Source organism: Diceros bicornis, chromosome 15 (genome assembly GCF_020826845.1).
Source record: "Diceros bicornis minor isolate mBicDic1 chromosome 15, mDicBic1.mat.cur, whole genome shotgun sequence".
In the NCBI taxonomy this organism is placed as follows: Eukaryota; Metazoa; Chordata; class Mammalia; order Perissodactyla; family Rhinocerotidae; genus Diceros; species Diceros bicornis.
In genome coordinates this window covers 31,716,380-31,736,850 of record NC_080754.1, presented here as the reverse complement: position 1 = coordinate 31,736,850, position 20,471 = coordinate 31,716,380, and the positions used below count along the sequence as shown (strand labels likewise).

Here is a 20,471-nt window from a genome sequence, read left to right as displayed (position 1 = left end):
ACTCTTTTGCTGAGTCGCTGGTTTCCGATCTCAGAAGCATCTTTGATATCTCCTCTTCCCATACTCTGCCCTCTCATGGAACAAGTCTTCACCTCCTACTGCTTCTTCCTTGTGAGCTTGCCTCACCGAGTCATTCTTGGAATCTTCATCTAGGTCCCAATGGTTTCACTGGCAATCACTATCTGACTCGTGGCGGTTGCTTTAACAGTGGATTAGCTGTAATTTGTTTAGCTCTCTGAAGTGCAAATACATGCCCTGGGTAACTTGAGGCTGCAGTGGAATCAATAAATCTTTCTTATGAATAAGTACCTTAACCACAACCTGCCTTGACCTCCTGAGTTACAAGAAAACCTCTCGTCCTTCCTCCTCCTGTGTGTGGTTCTCCTTTACTCTCACGCTGCTACCACACTCACAACACTTCTGACATCAGATATGTGGGGTTTTTCCCCACAATGAGCAATTCTACGAGACCAGCTGGTTGTCCTACAATTTAACTCAATTCAGCTGAACGCTGACATTATCTACCTGGAGATAACGTTAGATCCTAAAGATTAAGGGCTCGGTCCCACACGACTGCTCCCACCCCACTTCAGATGTCAATTGCAAATCCACGTTGTTTCCTGTGCATCTGACTGATAAATCTGAGGTACCTGTGGCCCCCTCTTCAGGTTGGATTAATTTGCTAGAATGGCTCACAAAACTCAGGCAAACACTTACATTTACCAGTTTATTAAAGGGTACAACAAAAGATACAGAGGAACAGCCAGATGAAAAGATACACAGGAAGGGTCCTGAGCACAGGAGCTTCTGTCCCCGTAGAGTGGGGAGTTGGGACCCTCCAATATATGGATGTGTTCACTCACCTGGAAGCTCTCTAAACCCCCTACTATTGGGATTTTATGAGGCTTCCTCACATAGGCACAATCAATTATTAACTCCATTCCAGTTCTCTTCCCCTCTCTGGAGAATGGGGGGTAGGGCTGAAAATTCCAAGCTTCTAATCATGGCTTGATCTTTCTGGTGACCAGCCTCTATCCAGGAGCTCACCCAGAGTCGCCTCATTAGAACAAAAGATGTTCCTAGTGCTCTTATCACTCAGGAAATTACAAGGTTAGGAGCTTTGTACCAGGAACCAGGGGCAGAGACCAATATATGTATATACGTTGGTCACACCTCCTAACTGGTCTCTTCCCTCCAGCTCCCTGCTCGCCTTAGTCATCCCACACCACTTCCAGATGAATCTTATCAAAGACCCCTTTTATCATCTCACTATTTAATCAAAAGTCCTTAAGCTTTCCCATTGCCATTACTAATAAAGCTCAAACTCTCTTGCTAGATCGTCAAAACCACCACAATCTGAGCATCATTGGCTGTTATTCCCCTACACAAACTCCGGCTAAACCAGGCCACCTGCGTATCCTGTCATTGACTCTCATCCTTTGCTGGTATCGTCCCTCTCCTTTCCCTGATGGCTGTAAGACAGGATATTTAAGCTACAGAGAAAAGTAGTTCAGAGTTCAAAGAGGATACATTTCAGAGACAAAATAAAAATGTTAAAAACACTTCTGGCTCCCAAATTTAAAAAGCACTGGAATTAATTTAAAATTCCATCAGTCTTTTGCTAAATGTTAATTAGTAAGATAACATGTCTTATTTCTAATTTGGAAATAGTATTACTATTTTTGTGTGTGTGTGAGCAAGATCAGCCCTGAGCTAACATCTGCCAATCCTGCTCTCTTTTTTTTGCTGAGGAAGACTGGCCCTGGGCTAACATCCATGCCCATCTTCCTCCACTTTATATGGGACACCGCCACAGCATGGTTTGACAAGCGGTGCATCAGTGCGTGCCCAGATCTGAACCCCGGGCTGCCGCAGCGGAGCGCACACTTCACCGCTACGCCACCGGGCTGGCCCGAAATAGTGTTATATTGATTTTAGTTATGTAAATTTAGATTCTCTCTCTCCTTCTAGGTAATAACTGAGGGCAAGGACTTTGACATGTATAACTTTTTATATTCCTCATTTTCCCTACTGGTATGTAATAGGTTCAAAATACATATTTTTGCTAAATGCCTGGATGAATTGAATAAAAATGTTTACCCAGGTTTTTCTATGATTGGCTTTTCAAAACTAGTTTTCTACCATGGTGCATTTTTACATCCTAAGGTGCAAGAAGCTATAAAATTTTTATTAGTGATCTGGAATATTCTTCAGAAAATTCCTTTAGCCAACATTGTCCCTAAGTCATTTCTTTAAAATTATGATATTCATCCATTGTGTGGACTTATCTGTTGCATTCCAAATGGCTTTGTAAAAGGGATAAAACCTTTTGACAAATCTCCGAATCATTGTACCATATTATTTTGAAATCAGCCTGTGTAAAGGCAAATACTTACAGATAACTTCAAATGTTTTTCTGCCTTTGGATCACAGAATATTAATCCACAATATATGCTTAGACTAACATTAGTGTATGTTTCTGCACACACAAACAGCGGTATTGGGAGCAGGCCGGTATTTGATCAACCAGAGATAGAAGTCATTTGGAGAGAATGTTCCAGAAATAACATTCAAATCAGATGATTTTACACAGAGACGATTTTCAAGTCTCTTTGACACTGTTCATGTATTAATGAGTCTTGTACCCGGCCTTTCTTGGAATCCCAGAAAAGGATGGATTCACATACAAAAGTCTGGAGGTCTAAGTAGACTGGAGAGGGTTTCAGAAGGAAGTACACTCATCATCAACTGTTCAGTTGGCTTCTGGGACCTGGAGATCCTGGCTGCTGTGAAATGGAGAGTATCTTCTTTGTCCGTAATGAACCAGATGCTCCTCATGGTGACAGTGTTTGAAATGCCATGTCCCTGTTTATTTATATTTCTGGGACCATTTGACTGTCAACTGTTTGAGAACAGGGGTCATTTCCATTCATCTGGGTGAATCCAACACACAACACAGTGCCTGGCACATATCAGGCATTTTTGAACCTTTATGGAATAAATGGATGAATGAATGAATAAACAAAAGAAAAGGAGAAGAGAGTGAGAGAGAGGAGGAAAGGAAAACAGGCAGAGAGGAAAAGGTCTGACCTATCAACTGAGTATCAGCTTGTCTGACTGGATATAAATGTGAAATAGCCACTTAAGGAAATTCCTGTGTGTTCAAATCAGATCACTGCATACTTCCCACACATACATGTAAATTAAATCAGTAATTCTGATGAGTAGAGGGAGAGGGAAGAGGATTGTGGCAGAGTGAAATCTAACCCTCTCTCTCACAATTATCCCTAAGAGAATCCCAAAGAGAAGGCAGTACAGTAGTGTCCCCTTACGTGGGTAGCGTATATAGTATGGATACTCTGGACAAAGGGATGAATCATGTCCCGAGCGTGACAGAGGGGGATGGAGCAGGACAGAGGGAGTTTTTATCAGGATACTCAGAAATGTACGCAATTTAAACTTATGAATTGTTTATTTCTGGAATTTTCTGTTTAATATCTTCCAACCACAGCTGACCACATGTAACTGAAACCACAGAAAGCAAAATCGTGGATAAGGAGGACTACTGCAGTTCCAAGCATAGGCTCTGAGGTCAAAATGCCTGGGTTGAGCGTTTTATTTTCTTCATAGAACTTATAACTGTTGGAAATTTATGTCATTTACCTATTTTCACGTTTTCTGTCTCCTTGCTAGAATGTCAGTTCCATGAGGGTAGAAATCTTACCTGCCTTGTTCACCGCCATATTCCCAGCACCTAGTAGAGTGTCTGCTCAATAGTAGGGGTAATAAACCTTTTTGAAATGAATGAATGAATGAATAAACAAATAACCCAAATCTCAGCTCCATTCTTTTAAAGCTGTGCGACATTAGGAAAATTACTTACCCTCTCTGGGCCTTAGATTATAGAGTTATAATCTTATAGAGTTGGAGATTGAATGAAATAACTTATGTAAAATGTTAGCACAGTACCTGATATATATAAAAACTAAGAAAAATTAGCTATTATGCCAAGAGAAAATTTCAAAATGTTAATAGACTTCCCCCATGGTATTCCCTTTTGCCTCTTGACGGCTTTGTGAGGAGCCAGAACTTGAAGGGGATCATTGCTTTAGGAGGCAGAAAAAAAGGACAGAGGAGTCCATAACTGGCTTTTGAGTTTCAAAGTCATTCATAAGTTTGATCATGAATTTTAGAGACCACCTGAGAGTAAGAACAAAGCTGTTCTGTTCACCATGCCTTCCCTCTACTACGTTTCTAGCTAAATAAAAATCCCTGGACTGGGAATTGGAAGAAAATCCAAAGGAAACTTAGATATTGTGTGTCCCTGAGAAAAGAGGCCGGCACCAAAGCAGGGCATGGAAACATTCTAGAAGTTTGTGGAAACTCAGAGCAAAAGGCACCTAGGTCTGCCTTCTTCTCCAGGTGTACAGGCTTGGCAAATTTCCCAAGCCCAGAGTAGAGTGAGAGCAACAGACAGAAGAGCTGTCCTAGACAAGATCCCCCTCCCCAATGCCTTGCACATTTATTAGTGATCTGGAATATTCTTCAGAAAATTCCTTTAGCCAACATTGTCCCTAGGGAGCCAGACTAGGATCTGGAGGACCTGCTCATCAATGGAGATAACTGTCTGTCTTATACCAGATACTTCACACTGCATACTTTCAAGGATGGCAAAATTTGGAGCCCAAATAAAAATTAAGCGTCGTTATAAAATAAAGTTAAGTTTCTTGCATAGTTGAGCTTTGGCAATAGGATGAGGCCAAGGAGATGAGGAGATGGAAGACCCTACAATGGGCATGCGCTATGCATGGGAGTACCCAGTAGAGGAAAAAGGTGACGAGGCCCCAAAATTGAAGACAGTGGCTTCACCCAGCTTAGAATCCTTCTCCTCACTCCTATGATCCCTCATTTCTGGGAGCAAACGCCACCTCTAACTGTGATTCTTTCACTTGCCAGCTAAGCAGCCCTGGTCGCTTTTTACCTCAGTGTCCTCATCTATAAATTGGGTATTATAATAGCTCCTAGTTTATTTGGTTTTATGCCATGATGAAGTGAAATATAAAAGTTATTCCTATAGCGATGCCAGGAGTATTTGCTATTTTTCTTCTTACATAAATAAAGACTTCTATATATGCAAAGGACAATTTTGCACATGGGGACAAAAGCAGCTGAGTCACATTTGTGGACAAATGCTCTAGGAATACCTGTGCAGTCTCAGGAATCTAACTCTAACCTGATTGCTCAATCAGGATCCTTTCCACAAATAGGTACGTGAGCAGGAGGATCTACGTAGGTTGTGTAATATTTAGAGCCTGGGGTACTTGGATCTTTTTGAAGAAATTAATGAAAAAGAAATATATGTATTTCTGTTTCATGTGTCTATCTCTAACATTGACTTTTATCAGTACTTAGATTACATAGACACGAATGCTGGTGACTTTATTTTTCCAGAAACAGACCTAGGAAAAGCCACTTAATATTTAAGGTCAGTTTAGGTCAATTTTACACATTTGTTCAAAGGCAGCATTGTTTGCCAGTTCTACTTCTGGGGAACTCACTGAGTTTTCCTCAGAATCAAGGCAAGTACTGGGCACCCGAGTCAGTAGACCCAGGGAAATAAACACTGCTGTCAGTCCTCCCCCGATTTCTCATGGCCATGCTCCCCGTCGCCAGTGAGAGAAGCCATTCTTCATCGGCAGGCTCCTGGGAAATAGGAGACAGTTCTGCCCTTGAGTGGAGGGGATAGTTTTTCTTGGGCTTGAGGTTTGCACAGTGGGTACTGCGGCAACATTCTGGATGAAAGATGTGATCAGTATGCAAATCCCCATCACTATCATTATAAGGCAGTTAGATTTCAACACATTAAAGAGGTATTTTGTAATCAAATCGAACAGAGTTATGTTTACTACATTTTCTTGTCTCAATTTTAAATTAAGCAGACCCATTTTTAATGTGAAAGCTGCTTGTGTTGAACAGTTTAGGAATAGATAATGACTCCATTAACATTTAAGTGATGTTAAAAAGTTTTGTGTGTGTGTGTGTTTCTTGTCTTTAGCCATTTGAAAACAGAAAAATGCAAAAATTTGTAAGCTCAAAAGACAAATAGTTTCTATTTTTGCGTTGCTGTATAGTCTCTTCTTCTCCCATTACCATGTCCTGTGCACTTTTTTTTTTTTGCCTAAAGAATATTTCATAAATAATGCCTTACTGATGACACAAATTCAAGTGGACTTTCCAAAGTACAAAGGAGAACAAGGACAGATCAACCATAACTAGAAAATTGGTTTTCTGCTCAGTGAGATCAACTAGAGATACGATTCTGAAGAAGAGAACTGTTACACTGCTTTTCCCTGAAGGGTCAACTCAGTCTCCTTTCCAGAGGAACCTGGGGCTCAGTTTTCCATCTATAGGGTACAGGGCTAGAGAAAATCTCTACACTCTGCCAACTGTGAGAGTTGGTGGTTTTGGGTTGTGTTTTATTCGGATAGGTATAGAAACAATTCTCATATTTATCAAGAGATTGTGCAACAAACAGTATAGTGCTCTCACCCTCTGAATCCAAAGCACCATATTCACCCCATCCCTCAGGCAGTTAATTAGTCACATGTTGTGTTAGATTTTTCTTCTAGTTTCGTATTTATTGTGGCTTGATTCTTATATTGTTAAATGTTTCCTGTCTGTATATATTGAGTCTCCACCTGCATGAATAGGCTGGGTGTGTCTCCCTCCCCGATCTCTCAGCATCTTAGCATGATCCTGGTATAAAGCAGGTGAGTGTATGTTGATCTGCTTTGCTAACGCTTGGCCTAGATGTTGAGCAGGAAAGAGAAAGCACCATGACAACTGCCTACCTGTGAGCATGCCTTCATTCACCACGCAGCTTCCATCAATCAGAATAGCATCACATGGCAATGAAAATTTTCCGGGAAGAATAAGAATATCTCCAGGGACCAAGAGACGGGATTCCAGCTCCTGCAAACCTACACGACAGCACAGTTTCCGTGACTAGCTGACTTTTTTCTGTTTTTGCTTAAGAATGAAAATGAGCGAGAACTCTTATCAACTTGTTGGCCAAGAGTTACCCTGCATGCTGACCTGCTCCAGCGCCTTTCCACTCGACTGCAAATTCCCAGAGAACCAGGATTAGGGAATTGGTTCCCGGGCCATAGCAGAAGGTTACCTCAGCAACAAGATCCCATCTTGATGCTAGTACCTGGGACAACGTTCTGCCAACAGAAGATACTCAAGGTCGACGGAGAAGTGCGCCTTTGCTGCTGCTGACTGTCTTTGCCTGGGTTCCCCAGCCTCTGTGTCACACTCTGTTCTTGGAGTGGGGCCTAGTGTAAACCCTCCAGACAGCTTCAGCTGCCCTAGGGTACAGCTCCTTACTCCTTGCAGGGAGCCATGGCCACCCCAACCCAGACTAACTCAGAGCAAATGGCAAGTGTCCAGACAGCCATCTACAAGCCTCATTCAGGCCTGGGTTCCAGATTACAGATCAAAATGTATGATGTAGGGTCTGGGATGGTTTATTGGGCAAATCAAAAAGCCTTAAGATGGCTTACCCAGTAACATTCAAGCAAGTGAAATACGTAGGGCAGAGGGAATTTGAAGGAACCCAGACATTGGGTAGAAACTGTTCAATCAGGGCTGGATGAGGGTGAGGCAAGCACGGTACCGAGGGCACGAAATTCAACAAGTCGATCTCTCTCAGGGTCCTGCCAGAACAGGTGAGAATTTGCATATCCTTGCCTCTCTAAATTTTGCATCTTAGATGCCTTGTTTGCCTCACCTTAGCCCCAGTCCTGAACCCAATCACAAAAGACTTTTTTCTCTTTGACTAATAATCAATAACAAATGAGAACAACTCCACCCTGAAATATTAGGATGCTGAAGACGGCAGAACATCTCACTTACCTTTGCCTTTTACCATAACTGTAACCTGGACTTTGTTGTGATCCTCCACAAGGTTGTGCAGCTTAACCGATTGCTACCAATTTAAAGTCAACATTTAAATATTAGATGGTCCATATCCCGAAAACCACACGATCTCAATACAGTAAATGCCAAGTCTGCTGTCACAGCCAAGCTGATTCTGGACAAAGACTCAAGTTCCACTTTTGATATTCCTGCTTCCCTGCCCCAGCCTCTACCCCACCCAACCCCTATTAGCAGCAGCAAATATGTTCATATGTTTAATGCTATTTCAATCCCAAGAAAAATAATGCCCAGCCACTGACCGCCCCCCAGGACCCAAACTAAGGCACTGAGGCTTCACCTCTGGAGGATGCACGATTAGACTGGGGAAGAATGAGACCACAAACAGGTTAATTCCTCTCTCGGTGCCTCAGTTTCCCTGTCTGTAAAATAACAAAGCTGAATTTGATCTGTAAGTGGCTTTCCATTGTAAGAGCCTGTGAATATTTGCATTGTTTTGATTGTATGTGGAACAGCCATTTCCTCCTTTACAAACTGGTGGATTTTCATATTGGGTAAGAGTCTGCATGCTGGAGTCACGCTGCTCTGTTTGGAGTTCTGGTGCTACCCCTTATGATTTATTTAGCTAACTTCCTTTTCCTCTTCTGAAAGTGGAAATAATAACTGCCTGCATTATATGAGGTTGTTTTAAGTTAGTTAGTGCTCATCTTAGCTATCCCTTCGGATAGTACTCATTACTATGGTAAGAGCTCAATGAGTGTTAATGATTAATAAGAAAGCTGCTATTGAAAAAACAGTTGTCTGAGTACATCAGCTGGAAAGATTCTTTTTTTTTTTTTTAATTTTTTGTTTATTGCAGTAACATTGGTTTATAATATTGTAAAAATTTCAGGTGTACATCATTGTATTTCTATTTCTGCATAGATTACATCATGTTCACCACCAAAATACTAATTACAACCCATCACCACACACATGTACCGAATTATCCCTTTCACCCTCCTCCCTCCCCCCTTCCCCTCTGGTAACCACCAATCCAATCTCTGTCCCTATGTGTTTGTTTATTGTTGTTATTACCTACTACTTAATGAAGGAAATCATACGGTATTTGACCTTCTCTTTCTGACTTATTTCACTTTGAGGGTATAATGCAAAGTGGAAAGATTCTCTTGAGGTAGAATTCATTGAGATACGACTTGCGCAAAGCGGAGGAAATAGAAGACAGGAAGGCAGGTGGGGAGGGGATGTTGTCCATGCAGTTCCCCATATGACTGTAGGGGGCGCCATAGTCGGAGGGAGTGCAACGCTGGGCTAGCTGGAGCATCCCTGGAAGGCACTGTCCCTCTCTGTATGGATGTCAGTTACTTGGATACCTTTAAGTAGAGAGGTCTGTATACTGTCAACAGTACTTAAACATAGCTTAATATAATTCAGATATAAAACATTTCCTCTTAGATGTTACAGTAAATTATTTTTATCTGTTCTGTTGACGATTCTTAATGTTACAAATGTCACCAGGCTGAGACAAGCATTACACACAATTATGCAACTTTCCTCTTGAGAGAACGTAATGAATTTAGTGTTAATATTTATACAGAACAATTTATTATTTAATTCAGTTTTGCATGAAAAGGTAAACTTCAATCATTTGGACTAATTGAGTGGAAGAAGTGATATTACTGTTGGCACATATTCATTGCCATAAATTGACTTCCTGAGGCTTGTCTGTTGGGGCTCCATTTTAATGATGGATAACAGTGAGAAAGTCAGCCGTGGTTCTGTGGCAAGAACACTGGATTCAGTCAAGATTCCTGAGTCGTGGGTCAGGCTTGCCACCTAACCAGCCATGTACTCATCTATAAGAAATTTCACCTTATATGTTAGTCGTTTCCTCTGTAAAGAGATGACATTGAATTGGATCATTTTCAACTTCCCTTCATCCTCTAAAATGACATGATATTGACTTATTTTGCATATCAGAGATTTATTCATAACCCCTAAGGCTTCATAGATGAAATATCTAGGGTATATAAAAGACTCAAATTATTATTATTTTTAAGCAATTTAGAACATTAAGCAGCTACTATGTGCCAGGCACTGTTGTAGGCACTTGGAATATAGTGCTTGATTTTTTAATCCTCAAAATAATCCTATGATGAAAATGTTATTATCCCCAATGAATAGAAACAAAGCAAAAACAGAAAAACAGGGGCTTTAAAATGCTCCAGTAGCTTGCTTACAATCATTTATTTACTAAGGATTAAGATCAACAATCAAACCCAATGAAACTCGTCTGACTCTCAAGCCTTTTCTGTTGATGAATATGTTCTCCCCAAGTGCTTGAAAACAGCTTGTTTCCTTTGAGAAGATAAACATCCTTCTTTATAAATTTCTTTAAGTTCTTTTCTTGCTTAGCAAACTCTCTTTATCAATGCCATGATAACTTCAGCCTAGCTTAAGAGGAGGATAATCAACACATTTGGAAGTAATGAAGTAGGAGTTAATAATGCCTGACTGTGATTCTCAAAACTCATTATGGCAGAAAGCTGGATTTGTTTATCAGACTTGGCATTCTGTGTAGCCTGCCATGCTTCCATGCCTTTGCTCAAAGCTATTCCCCAGAATGTTCCCCCTGGTTTTCTACTGATTCTTCACTTAAAGCCCTGCTCAAATGTCACCTCCACTCCACAAGTCCCTAATATCCCCAGGAAGAATGAATTGTTCTGCTCTCTGTGTTTCCACCTGCGTTACTGTACTGATCACATTCCATTACAGCTTGCTGTCTGCTTGTCAGGTCTCTCCTGCAAGTCAGGCAGTTCAAAGAAGGGACCATGTATTCATCTATGTATCCCTGTGGTCTATCACATAGTAGGCCCTCAGCAAGTATCTATTTAATAGAACTGAATTATTTTACTCCTCCTAACAACACTAGAGTAGGATAACGTAAGCATCCTCTTTGAGCTAATGTACTCAGAAACTCTGCAAACACGGGTTTCTGTGACAACCAACCAGCTAGGAGAAAGCAAGTGCTTGATGCTTGCCATGATTTCCAAGCTCGCTGCCTGATTTTCATTAGGTCCTCTCTGGTTACTTCAGTCCCTGTTCAGTGGGACCAGGATTAGTTTCCAAGTCTAATTTGCATATTGTTATTATTCAGCATCTGTTGCTGTGTGTCCTTGTGTTTGCTGTGGCTGGATTTCCTCTGGAGACGAGTAATGAGAGCATCAACTCAGGTGTCTCTTGAGCCCGGCTCAGCCACGACTGGAGGCAAAGTACTATGGGCCCCGTACACTCAGTACTATTTCTAGCAGCCGCCGTGGAGCCAGCAATGGGGGGTGCAATACAGCTCAATGTAAATAGAACTGAGTGGCAAAGTTTGCACCTATACCCTCACCAGACTTGTCAGAAAGGGACTGCAGCAGGTGTTTCTTGGCTCAGGCAAGGTAAGCTCTCTCTATGCAGCATGATCTGGACTAGAATAGATGCAGGAAGATATCTTATTCCACTCCTGCCAGCAGCTCTCCTCTTCCAGTTTTCAAAAGCGTGTCTTTGTTTAGCTAGGTCTTTAATTCAGTGAAATGGTGAACTTCAACGTGGCTCAACAGGATGATTTAGAGATGGTGGCAGATGCTCCTTCTTCCATTCCTGCCAACCTCCTTCCCCAAATCTGCTTTTTGTTGTAAAATTATCAAACAATCATTTACCGCTGCAAGAAAGCTCTCAGGTCACTTTGAGATTCTGCTCAGTGGGGCAGTGTGTAGTACTGAACTTCGAGTCAGGAAACCCGGGGCTGAGGTCTATAGCCACTGCTACTGGGTGAGCCCCTCCCTGATGGCCCTGTCCCTCCCTCGCAGGTGGTAGGATGATAAACAATCATATGTGTGTCATTTTACAGTTTGCCGTGCCCCACACAAGCACATACTTCATGGATGTGGGAGCCCATTGTAAACTGTAAAGTGCTAGACAGATACTGATTGTTGAGGACGTATGATTTAAACTGCAAAGATCCAGTTTCAGGAAACTGGCCCATTTTGTATAGTGTTACAAGATGCCTTACAGGTTGGGTCAGATAAGCTTTTATTAGCAAATATGGTCTACTAATGGGATGAATGTCTGTCCTCTGATTCCTTTTCTTCTTTTTAAAGATATCTTTTGCAATACTGACATCAAGTCTGAAGTTCCATCTCAGTCACTGTTTTGAGCAAAGGCATTTAGGGATTCTGTTAAGATGCAGAAGCTGAATGTTTAAATTCCATTAAGGATTTAAACAGATTATAAATACAAAAAACAGGGAATATCAAATTTTGGAAGAGGAGATCTTTATAAGCAAAACAGGAACCCAGAAACCATAAAGAAAAGAGAAACCTATTATTTTTTTGTTTTGTTTTGTTTATTTTTTCCCCCCCAAAGCCCCAGTAGATAGTTGTATGTCATAGCTGCACATCCTTCTAGTTGCTGTATGTGGGACGCGGCCTCACCGTGGGTGGAGAAGCGGTGAGTCGGTGCGCGCACGGGATCAAAACCCGGGCCGCCAGCGGCAGAGCGCGCGCACTTAACCGCTAAGCCACGGGGCCGGCCCAGAGAAACCTATTTGACCATATACATTTTTAAATGTCTGGCAAAAGTCAAGGTCAAGAGAAAAAAGATGAAAAAATAAAACTTTTCCCTATATATAATGGATATAAAGTATAGTAAATAGAAAAGAAAAATGAAAATCTCTTAGACAAAGGAAAATGTGTCTAATCTCACTAGTAACCAGGGAAATGTAAATTACAATATCCGTGAGAAATAATTTAAAAAAATGTATTAGATTGAGAAATTTTAAGTATAAATATACAAAATGAAATGCTGGTGAGGATCTGGGGCAGTGGGTACTTTCATATGTTGCTGGTGGGAGAAGGAATTATTTAATTTTGGAAAAATAAATTAGCAGCATCTATTAACATCCAAAATATACATATCCTTTGAGTCAGCAACCTGGCTTTGGCTGCTTTGCTAAAAAAAAAAAAAAAAAATGCAAACACTAATATGTGAGGACATACCTATAGTATAGTTGTGTTTAATTCAATATATTTGTAGGGGTAAAAATTGGGGGGGAAATGCCTTATTTTTCATAAATAAGAAAATGGTTAAATAAATTATGGTATACCATGGAATATCACACCATTATTTTAAAACACAATTTAGAATTATTTGTCTACTTGGTGGATGGCCATTACATATATTATAAAGCAGAAAATGCAAGTTCCAGATTAATGTACATGGTAAGATCCTGTTTTAATAAAACAAAAAAATAAACCTCCCTATGAACTTTTATCTTCAGCCGATGATGACAGTAATGAATAAATTACATATTTGGAATCCTGGTGTTTGAATTTGTCTTTTGTTGGATTCCCCTATAACATAGCTCTCACGCCTTTAGAATGCATAACAACCACCAGTTACGAAACCGTTGAGAGTGCAGATTCCTGTTATTACCCCGGATATTTTGATTTAATGGGTCAGGAGCTCGGGAATCTCGAGTAATTCTCTTACAAAAACATTGCCCTCTGAAGTGTAGAATCAAACCTAATTTTTCCTACAACCCTTCCCCTAACTCCTACATAGGAATTTCTATATTTCTTTTGGGTTTCCTTAAAGAGGGGTATATCTGAGTTCCAAATGAAGAAACAGACATTGTAAAGGAATTTTAAAAGAGTGACTGAAACTTGTCGTAAACATATAGATGCGAAATGTGTAGGACAAAGACAGTATTTAAGTCAAGGAAACATGCTGAAACCTTCTAGTTGGCATAATGGACAAGCAGTAACACCACATTTACTTGAGACTCATTGACTGCAAATAACAGAAACTTGTTAAGCTGGTTTAAGCACAAGATGAGAATTTATGAGGAGTCAGGCAAGTCTCATGAAACCTAAGGTGGGAAGTGCAGCCAGGTGTCCCAAGGCTCCAAATAGAAGCTTGGATGGAGATGCTGTGAGGAGCAGGTGACTCTCTCTAGCTCTGCTGGGCTTTGTCTTGCTCCTCTCTGGTTCACTGTGTATTTGGTTCATTCTTTTGCTCTCTTTCTCTGCAAAAGTTTTTTCTCTTCTTGTCCATGATGGGAATCAAGGGTGGCCACCTTGCTCCTAGCTATGCATCATTTCTCAGACCACATCCCAGGCAAAAAGATACGTTGGCATCCCCCTATTGATGGATTGGTTTCCACGGAGCCAGGTGCCCACTGTTCCAACTAACTGTGCCAATAGAAGGAGAGAGCCACATGAAGCAAACTAGTTTTAGGTTGCCACAGCGCTGGGTGTGCCCAGTTCTCAGCGAAGAGGAGTGAGGGCGGGGCGCTTGCCCCAAAATACGTGCGTACTACATTCCATACCTGCCAGAGAAAACCCAAGTTTTCTTGGGTAGAGAGAGTAACCCAAGTTCCTGGGTCCAGCCTCTGGTAAAGTCCCTCTGTACTTAGGTCCTCTGGTCCCATGAGTGACTGGTGCATATTTATAATATAGGTCCCTTTTGTAATTAAGGTAGTTTAAATAGGTTTCTATTATTTGTACCCATCCTGACTGAGTAGTTTATCTAGATAGGTAGTCCAATGATTAATAGGGTCCTATATGAGTTGACTCCAGTCTACAGCACATGCTTCTGGATTTCCAGTGGCCAGAAAGTTTCTTACTAGTGTTTTAAAGTTTTCAAAGGCTCTTTTTCATGCCTTATTGGTGACCCCAGCAAAACGTTAGAATTCTATAAAGGTGGGACCTAAGAAAACAAAGTTTAACCTCTACTATTTACAGCTGAGGAAACTGAGGCCCAGGAAGAGTCCCTAGGGTCACACAGTGAGTGAGTCAGTGGTTGTTGGCAGTCCTGTCCCGGGATGTTCTCTCGTTACTTCTTTGCTCAAATTATAGGGCTCCTCCCTTCAATCTCTGTGCCCCTCCCATCTTTCCATCACCTACTTTCCCCATTCCAGAAATAATAATAAAGACAGCAACATCGATGATAAGTGCTAACATTTGGTGAGTGCCTACTATGTACCAGGAACATAAATACCTCAAATTCATTATTTCATTTCCTTCTTTCAACTATGACATTGAACACACACATACACACACACACACATCTTATAAATGAGGAAGCTGATTAAAGTGTCAAGTAACAAATAGTGTCAAGTTACACAAACAGGAGTAGTAAGAGGGAGATCTGAACTTGACTAGATAGGGTCATCCCGCCAAAAGTCCTCAGAGTGTTCTGTATTTTTCCTCAGAACACTGAGATGGTTTGTGAGGAGATATTTGGGTGATTGTGTGTAGGTGTCTTCCTAATAGATTGAAGCACATGGAGGAGGAACTGTATTCACTGATGTTCGACTTAAGCCAGAAGGCATATGAGTGGCTTGCAGGTATCAAATTAGATATTCTATCAAAGGAAAGATTTCTCAAAAACCAGAAACTAGAATTCGAGTTGGGGGCTTCACATTACACACCTTTCTCAAAGGACCACGGGAAAAGTTTGGGACACTGTAATTTCCTACTGTGACTGAGCAGAATGTGTCAGATCTTTTATTGTCCTGGTGTCTATTTCCAAGCTTTTGCTCAAATGACCAGGGTCATCAGAAGGACAGCCACACTTCCCCCTGACTTGGCAGCCAGACAGAAAGGATTTGCCACCATCAAAGGCGGTTACTGGTCACTGTTAGTATTTTTGTGATTTAAATTAGTTCATGAAGAAACACACTCGGGTACTCATTTTAGAAAAAAAAGCCAAAAACACAAAAACAAACAAATAAAGCCATTCTAGTCCTCACTCTCTAGCTCAGAGTGTCTCCATTCATTTAACTTTTCATTTTTAGATCCTGTTCTCTAACTCTTTAAATACGTGTTACCTTTCTTTCATTTCTCATCAAACACTTCATAACTCAAAATTTGCAAGATATGAAACCAGACAAAAAGCCAATATTAGACCTAACATTTGTTGAATGACAGACATTGCGTAGGAATAAGAGTCTCTTTCAGCTAGGCTTGTTTAAACACCTCCCTGTCTGGAAAAAACTGACACGTGCCCAGAGCTTACTCTGCTGACAGCTAGAATTCATCTCTCTTCTCACACTGTGTTCGACTTTCATCTCCAGCTATGGTGCTACTTTGGAAAGGGCTTTCTGCTAAGGAAATATTGCACATACAGAGGAATTTCTTTTGATGAGGAGCCACAAGCCCTGACTGTCACAAATCCACTTGATGACCTGGAACAAGCTCCCTGTATCTTAGTTTCCTCCTCTCCAAATGAAGGATGGAGTCTGAGACTTGGTGGTTTCAACAGCTCAATAGAGTTGACGGGCTGACACAAGTATCATTGCCCCCTCATGTCTAAAAAGCTAATATCACAGTCAAGTTTGCAAAAGTATGCATCAAATACAGTGAGACATCCTTTTGGGGTTGCCTCATGATTCAGTCTGATGAATCTTAAACAAAGTAGCAGAACATTTTCTAGAAAAGCGCTGTGGGGAGCTGAGACTCAGAGGGTCTATGTAATAATCAGCTAAATTCTATTTCAGAATGTGTTGTTATATCATTTATAAGACTGATTTTTTTAAAAAGGAAGGTTTTAAATGGCTATAAGATGGACAATGTCGGTGAGAGAGGGAAAAGTTATGAACTATGAACTTACTATCTCTCATCAGTGAGAAGAGTTTGCGTTACAAAAGAGTCTAGGAATTAGCAGGACAGCCTAAGAGGGGGTTCAGGAGTGAAGGGAAATGGGAGGCTCTTAAAAACCATTTTCTGATTAAGACTGTGCTTGCATGAGAGACAGATGACGCATCTAGTGAAAACTAAATTGGAGTCCACAGGGGAGAACATTTAGGAACAAGGGAAAATAGCATATCTTGCAACATGAAGGAACATGGATTGAAGTGCTGAATTAAAAGAGCTTGAAGAAAGAGGGTTTGGAGGCAGATGAAAGTATGTAGGCACTGCCGTCTTCTGCTTCCAGCTGGCCCAACCAGGATCTTTTGGGGATATTGATATTGATGGTGCTCAGGGCAAGCTACCCCAGGAGGCACCACTCTGGTATGCGGATTATTTCGAGCTGAAGACAATAAGGACTCAGAGAACTCAGGAAGAATATTTGAGTTTCCCCTCCCAAACTGCCTAAAGAATTTAAAACAAAAGATTTGTTTCAGGAAGGAGTTATTATCTTGATGGCTGTAAAGATAATGTAGGATAGAGGTTACAATAGGAAAGGCACCAAGCCTCTTTTATCAAAAACTCTGTCTCTCCCTGACCACATTATCTATAGATGACCCCGAAAAGAATTGTCTTCCTGCCCTCTGAAGTCCCAGACCACTACCCACCCCCAACACGTTCCTTGCCTTTAGCTGCAATACTTAAGCAAGCAGCTTAGACAGAGGGACGAGTTGCTCATTTCTGAGTTTCTCCCATGTATACATGTTATTAAACTTGGTATTATTTTCTCCTGCTAACCTGTCTTGTTGATTATTTGCCCAGCCATAAGAACCTTAAGGAAAAGGGCAGAGGGAGATTCTCCCTCTCCCCCGACAATATGGACATTAGTAAAGAGAAGATGTCTCTCTTCATCTGAGATCATAGGCCCTGAAGGTCACATATACCTCAAACTGTTCTATGGTCATCTTTGTCAGTATATAGAGAGTCTCTGTCTGGGTATAAAGACCATATATAGTGAAACATTATTTCTCAAACCATAATCACTAGAAAAGCAATCACATGCTTGGATGGTGCGGTAGTATCAAATTGCTCTAAAAATTTATAAATGCCTACTCTCGAGTTCAGTCATACTTATTCTATCACAGACAGATAATGAATAGTCTTCAGGCCAGCACCAGTCTGCAGACCATACTTTGAGTAGCACTGCAGTAAAGCAGGGTTAAGAGATAAAGAGAAACAGATTCCTAATTATTGTTTGAGTACCTGGATCCATCCATGCCCAAAGTAAGAATGACCCTGAAATGGCTTTTATAAGCTACTTAATTTACGTCAAGTTGGGTTTCTGTCACTGCAAACTGAAAGAGTCTTGACTAAAATGCATGGTTAGGATGCTGCAACTCATTCTTTTAAAACTATGGCTAGCATGATTAATCCATCACAGCATCTTTTCCACCATACTCAGACACAGTCTGAGTCCTTCTAAATGGAGTATTCAATGTAGCCTTCAGTTGATAATCAGAGTTTGCAAAGACATTTAAATCTCCCTATACTCCTGAAGCCCTCTTCCTGAGATCCCACATTTAGTAAGCCCTTGCTTTTTTTCTTTTTGTTATAACTTATGTTTAACAAAGCAACTCCTTGCTCTTAATGGAAATTCCCTAGGTTTTGCTTCTTTTGCAGCCAAAAGCTAAACAGAATCCAACTGTGATTTCAGCTCTTACCTTTCGCAAATCATACACACTTAGGGCAATGGAGATAACAGACAAGATGATGATGGCCAAAGAGAATTCTATGTAACCTTGAGACATCCACAAAGTTAGGGTAAAGACTTGGAACACATAGAATGGATTTAAAACCTGCAGATACAAAAACAGCATTTAAGTCCCTTGCATGGACCTTAGTAGCAGTCAAGATAATATCATTTCTTTATAGAATGGTTTTTCCCATTTTTTACAACATACAACAACCTCTAATATTTACTTAGAAATCCATTAATTTTGGTGGAGACAGTGTCAGGCAAATAGGATATGATACGATGGAAGCAAAATTATTTTAAGCACTCAGAGCCATGCCCACAAATTGATTGTCCTTATTTATTTTGAATTTTCGACAATATTTTACCAATAACAAAAATCCACCAATTTACCTTTTTAAAAAGATTTATCCATAATGGAGGAGACACATGATTCAGTCTTTTTTTAAAACAAACTTCAATTTTAAACATTTTTATTGCAGGTTTCTTTGTCACGTAATCACACGCTTCAGGTTTTGTCAAGTTGTACGATGAAAATTAAAGATTCTAGTTTTATCCACGTAATTTTAAAATAACATACTCTTTATGTCACAGGTCTGAGCAAGATCTTCTGAGACTTAGTCGTCAGAGTGGGCCTTCCCTTGAACAGGAGGAAGAGTGAAGAGAAGGTCCTATCCAAACCTACAGTGAAAATCATGGGCAGAATGTATCACCAGCCACAAAGCTGGTCGCCATGCAGGTATTTTTGTGTAATACCTTCAACTTTTTTTATTCTCTCATTTCCCCCATTTTGGTCCTGCTGACTCTACTATTAATGGTGATAGCAGAGAGGGCAACCTGAGGGAGCTAGGGAAGGTCACATGACGTACACGTGTAGTGTGAATTAAAGAGCCCATCTGAGCGAAACAAGGTTTCTTTTCTTGGTGAAGTGCTCTTTATGATTATTATGAACTAGATGAACTATTACCTAAAATACTGCTGCTCTTTCTTACCCCTACTTTCTATAATTCTCTAACAGATTAAATAAACTTCTACTTTACTCCTAAAAATGAACTGACATTTGGTTAATAAGTTAATAGGCTATGTCTTAAGAGTTTCTTAAACCCTTAGATATATTTTGTATATTAAAAAAGCTTTTGTTCCTTAACATGTCTTATTGTTTCCATTGCAACTCGCTTTTCTTACAAATTATAGCTCTTCTGTTTGCCTGACATAAAATGCTCTAATTGTAGATTATGCACTAATGATAATACGATTTTGAGTTTATATAAACTCAGTAGAAAATTGGTTAAATACTTCTCGTAGAAGAAAGAACACCATCATAATTAATTTAGCTCCCTTATTCAAAATTCTTTTGAAACCAAATGTGAAGAAGTAGTTTTACTTCCTTTTTTTCTGCTAAAGCACTAGTAAACAGGTGCCAGAAAATACCAGCACTATTTTCAAAATAGACCAAATTGACACCTGGGAATGTCTTTGGACAATTTGAAAATGTACTTGAATAAAAAGTTTAGAAAGCTGCCGGCTTTTTGATAGTGGGGGAGACTGTTCATACGCGGGGGCAAAGAGTATATGGGAAATCTCTGTACCTTCCACTCAATTTCGCTGTGGACCTAAGAAAAAAGTCTAATAAAAATCTTATTTAAAAAAACAGATGACCATGCTCAAAAATAAAACGACCATCTTTCTAGATCAGAAATAGACTAGAAACATACAGCATTGAGTGGGGACTGACGTGATCAGTCTACTGGCTTCCAGACAAGGACTGGGGAGAGACAGCTAGGAGCTCAGTTATAGGGGGAATAAGACAGAAAGTGTCCCATAAATGGCAGGGGACAAAACCCAAGCTTGCAGAGGAAAACAGGGGTAGCAGTGGGCTTCCCTTCCCCAAGAGCAGAAGCTAAGAAAAGTCACAACCACCAGCAGAGGGTGGAGTGGGAGAAAATAGAGTCCATTCTATCCTACCATGCTGCTGTGAACTTGGCTAAGCCCCAGGCTGGCTCAGGGCCTGCATCTAACAGATGCCCGTGGGACAGAGCCCAAATCTCCAATTTAAGTCCCGGTTCTGAACTGGGGACCCATGGGGACCAGTAAGTGGTCAATAC

The 20,471-nt window shown here is 40.6% G+C and overlaps 1 protein-coding gene across 1 annotated transcript in view; it reads right to left on the bottom strand.

Annotated features, from left to right (window-relative positions):
- The window catches only part of ATP13A5 (ATPase 13A5), a 110,436-nt gene that overhangs the window by 59,957 nt on the left and 30,008 nt on the right, over window positions 1–20,471 (bottom strand). Inside the window, exons 7-9 of the mRNA XM_058555609.1 lie at window positions 18,335–18,469; window positions 7,931–7,990; window positions 6,852–7,005 (exon numbers count right to left, since the gene is read on the bottom strand). Coding sequence (XP_058411592.1) covers window positions 6,852–7,005; window positions 7,931–7,990; window positions 18,335–18,469 — 349 coding nt within the window. The remainder of the gene's footprint in view (window positions 1–6,851; window positions 7,006–7,930; window positions 7,991–18,334; window positions 18,470–20,471) is intronic.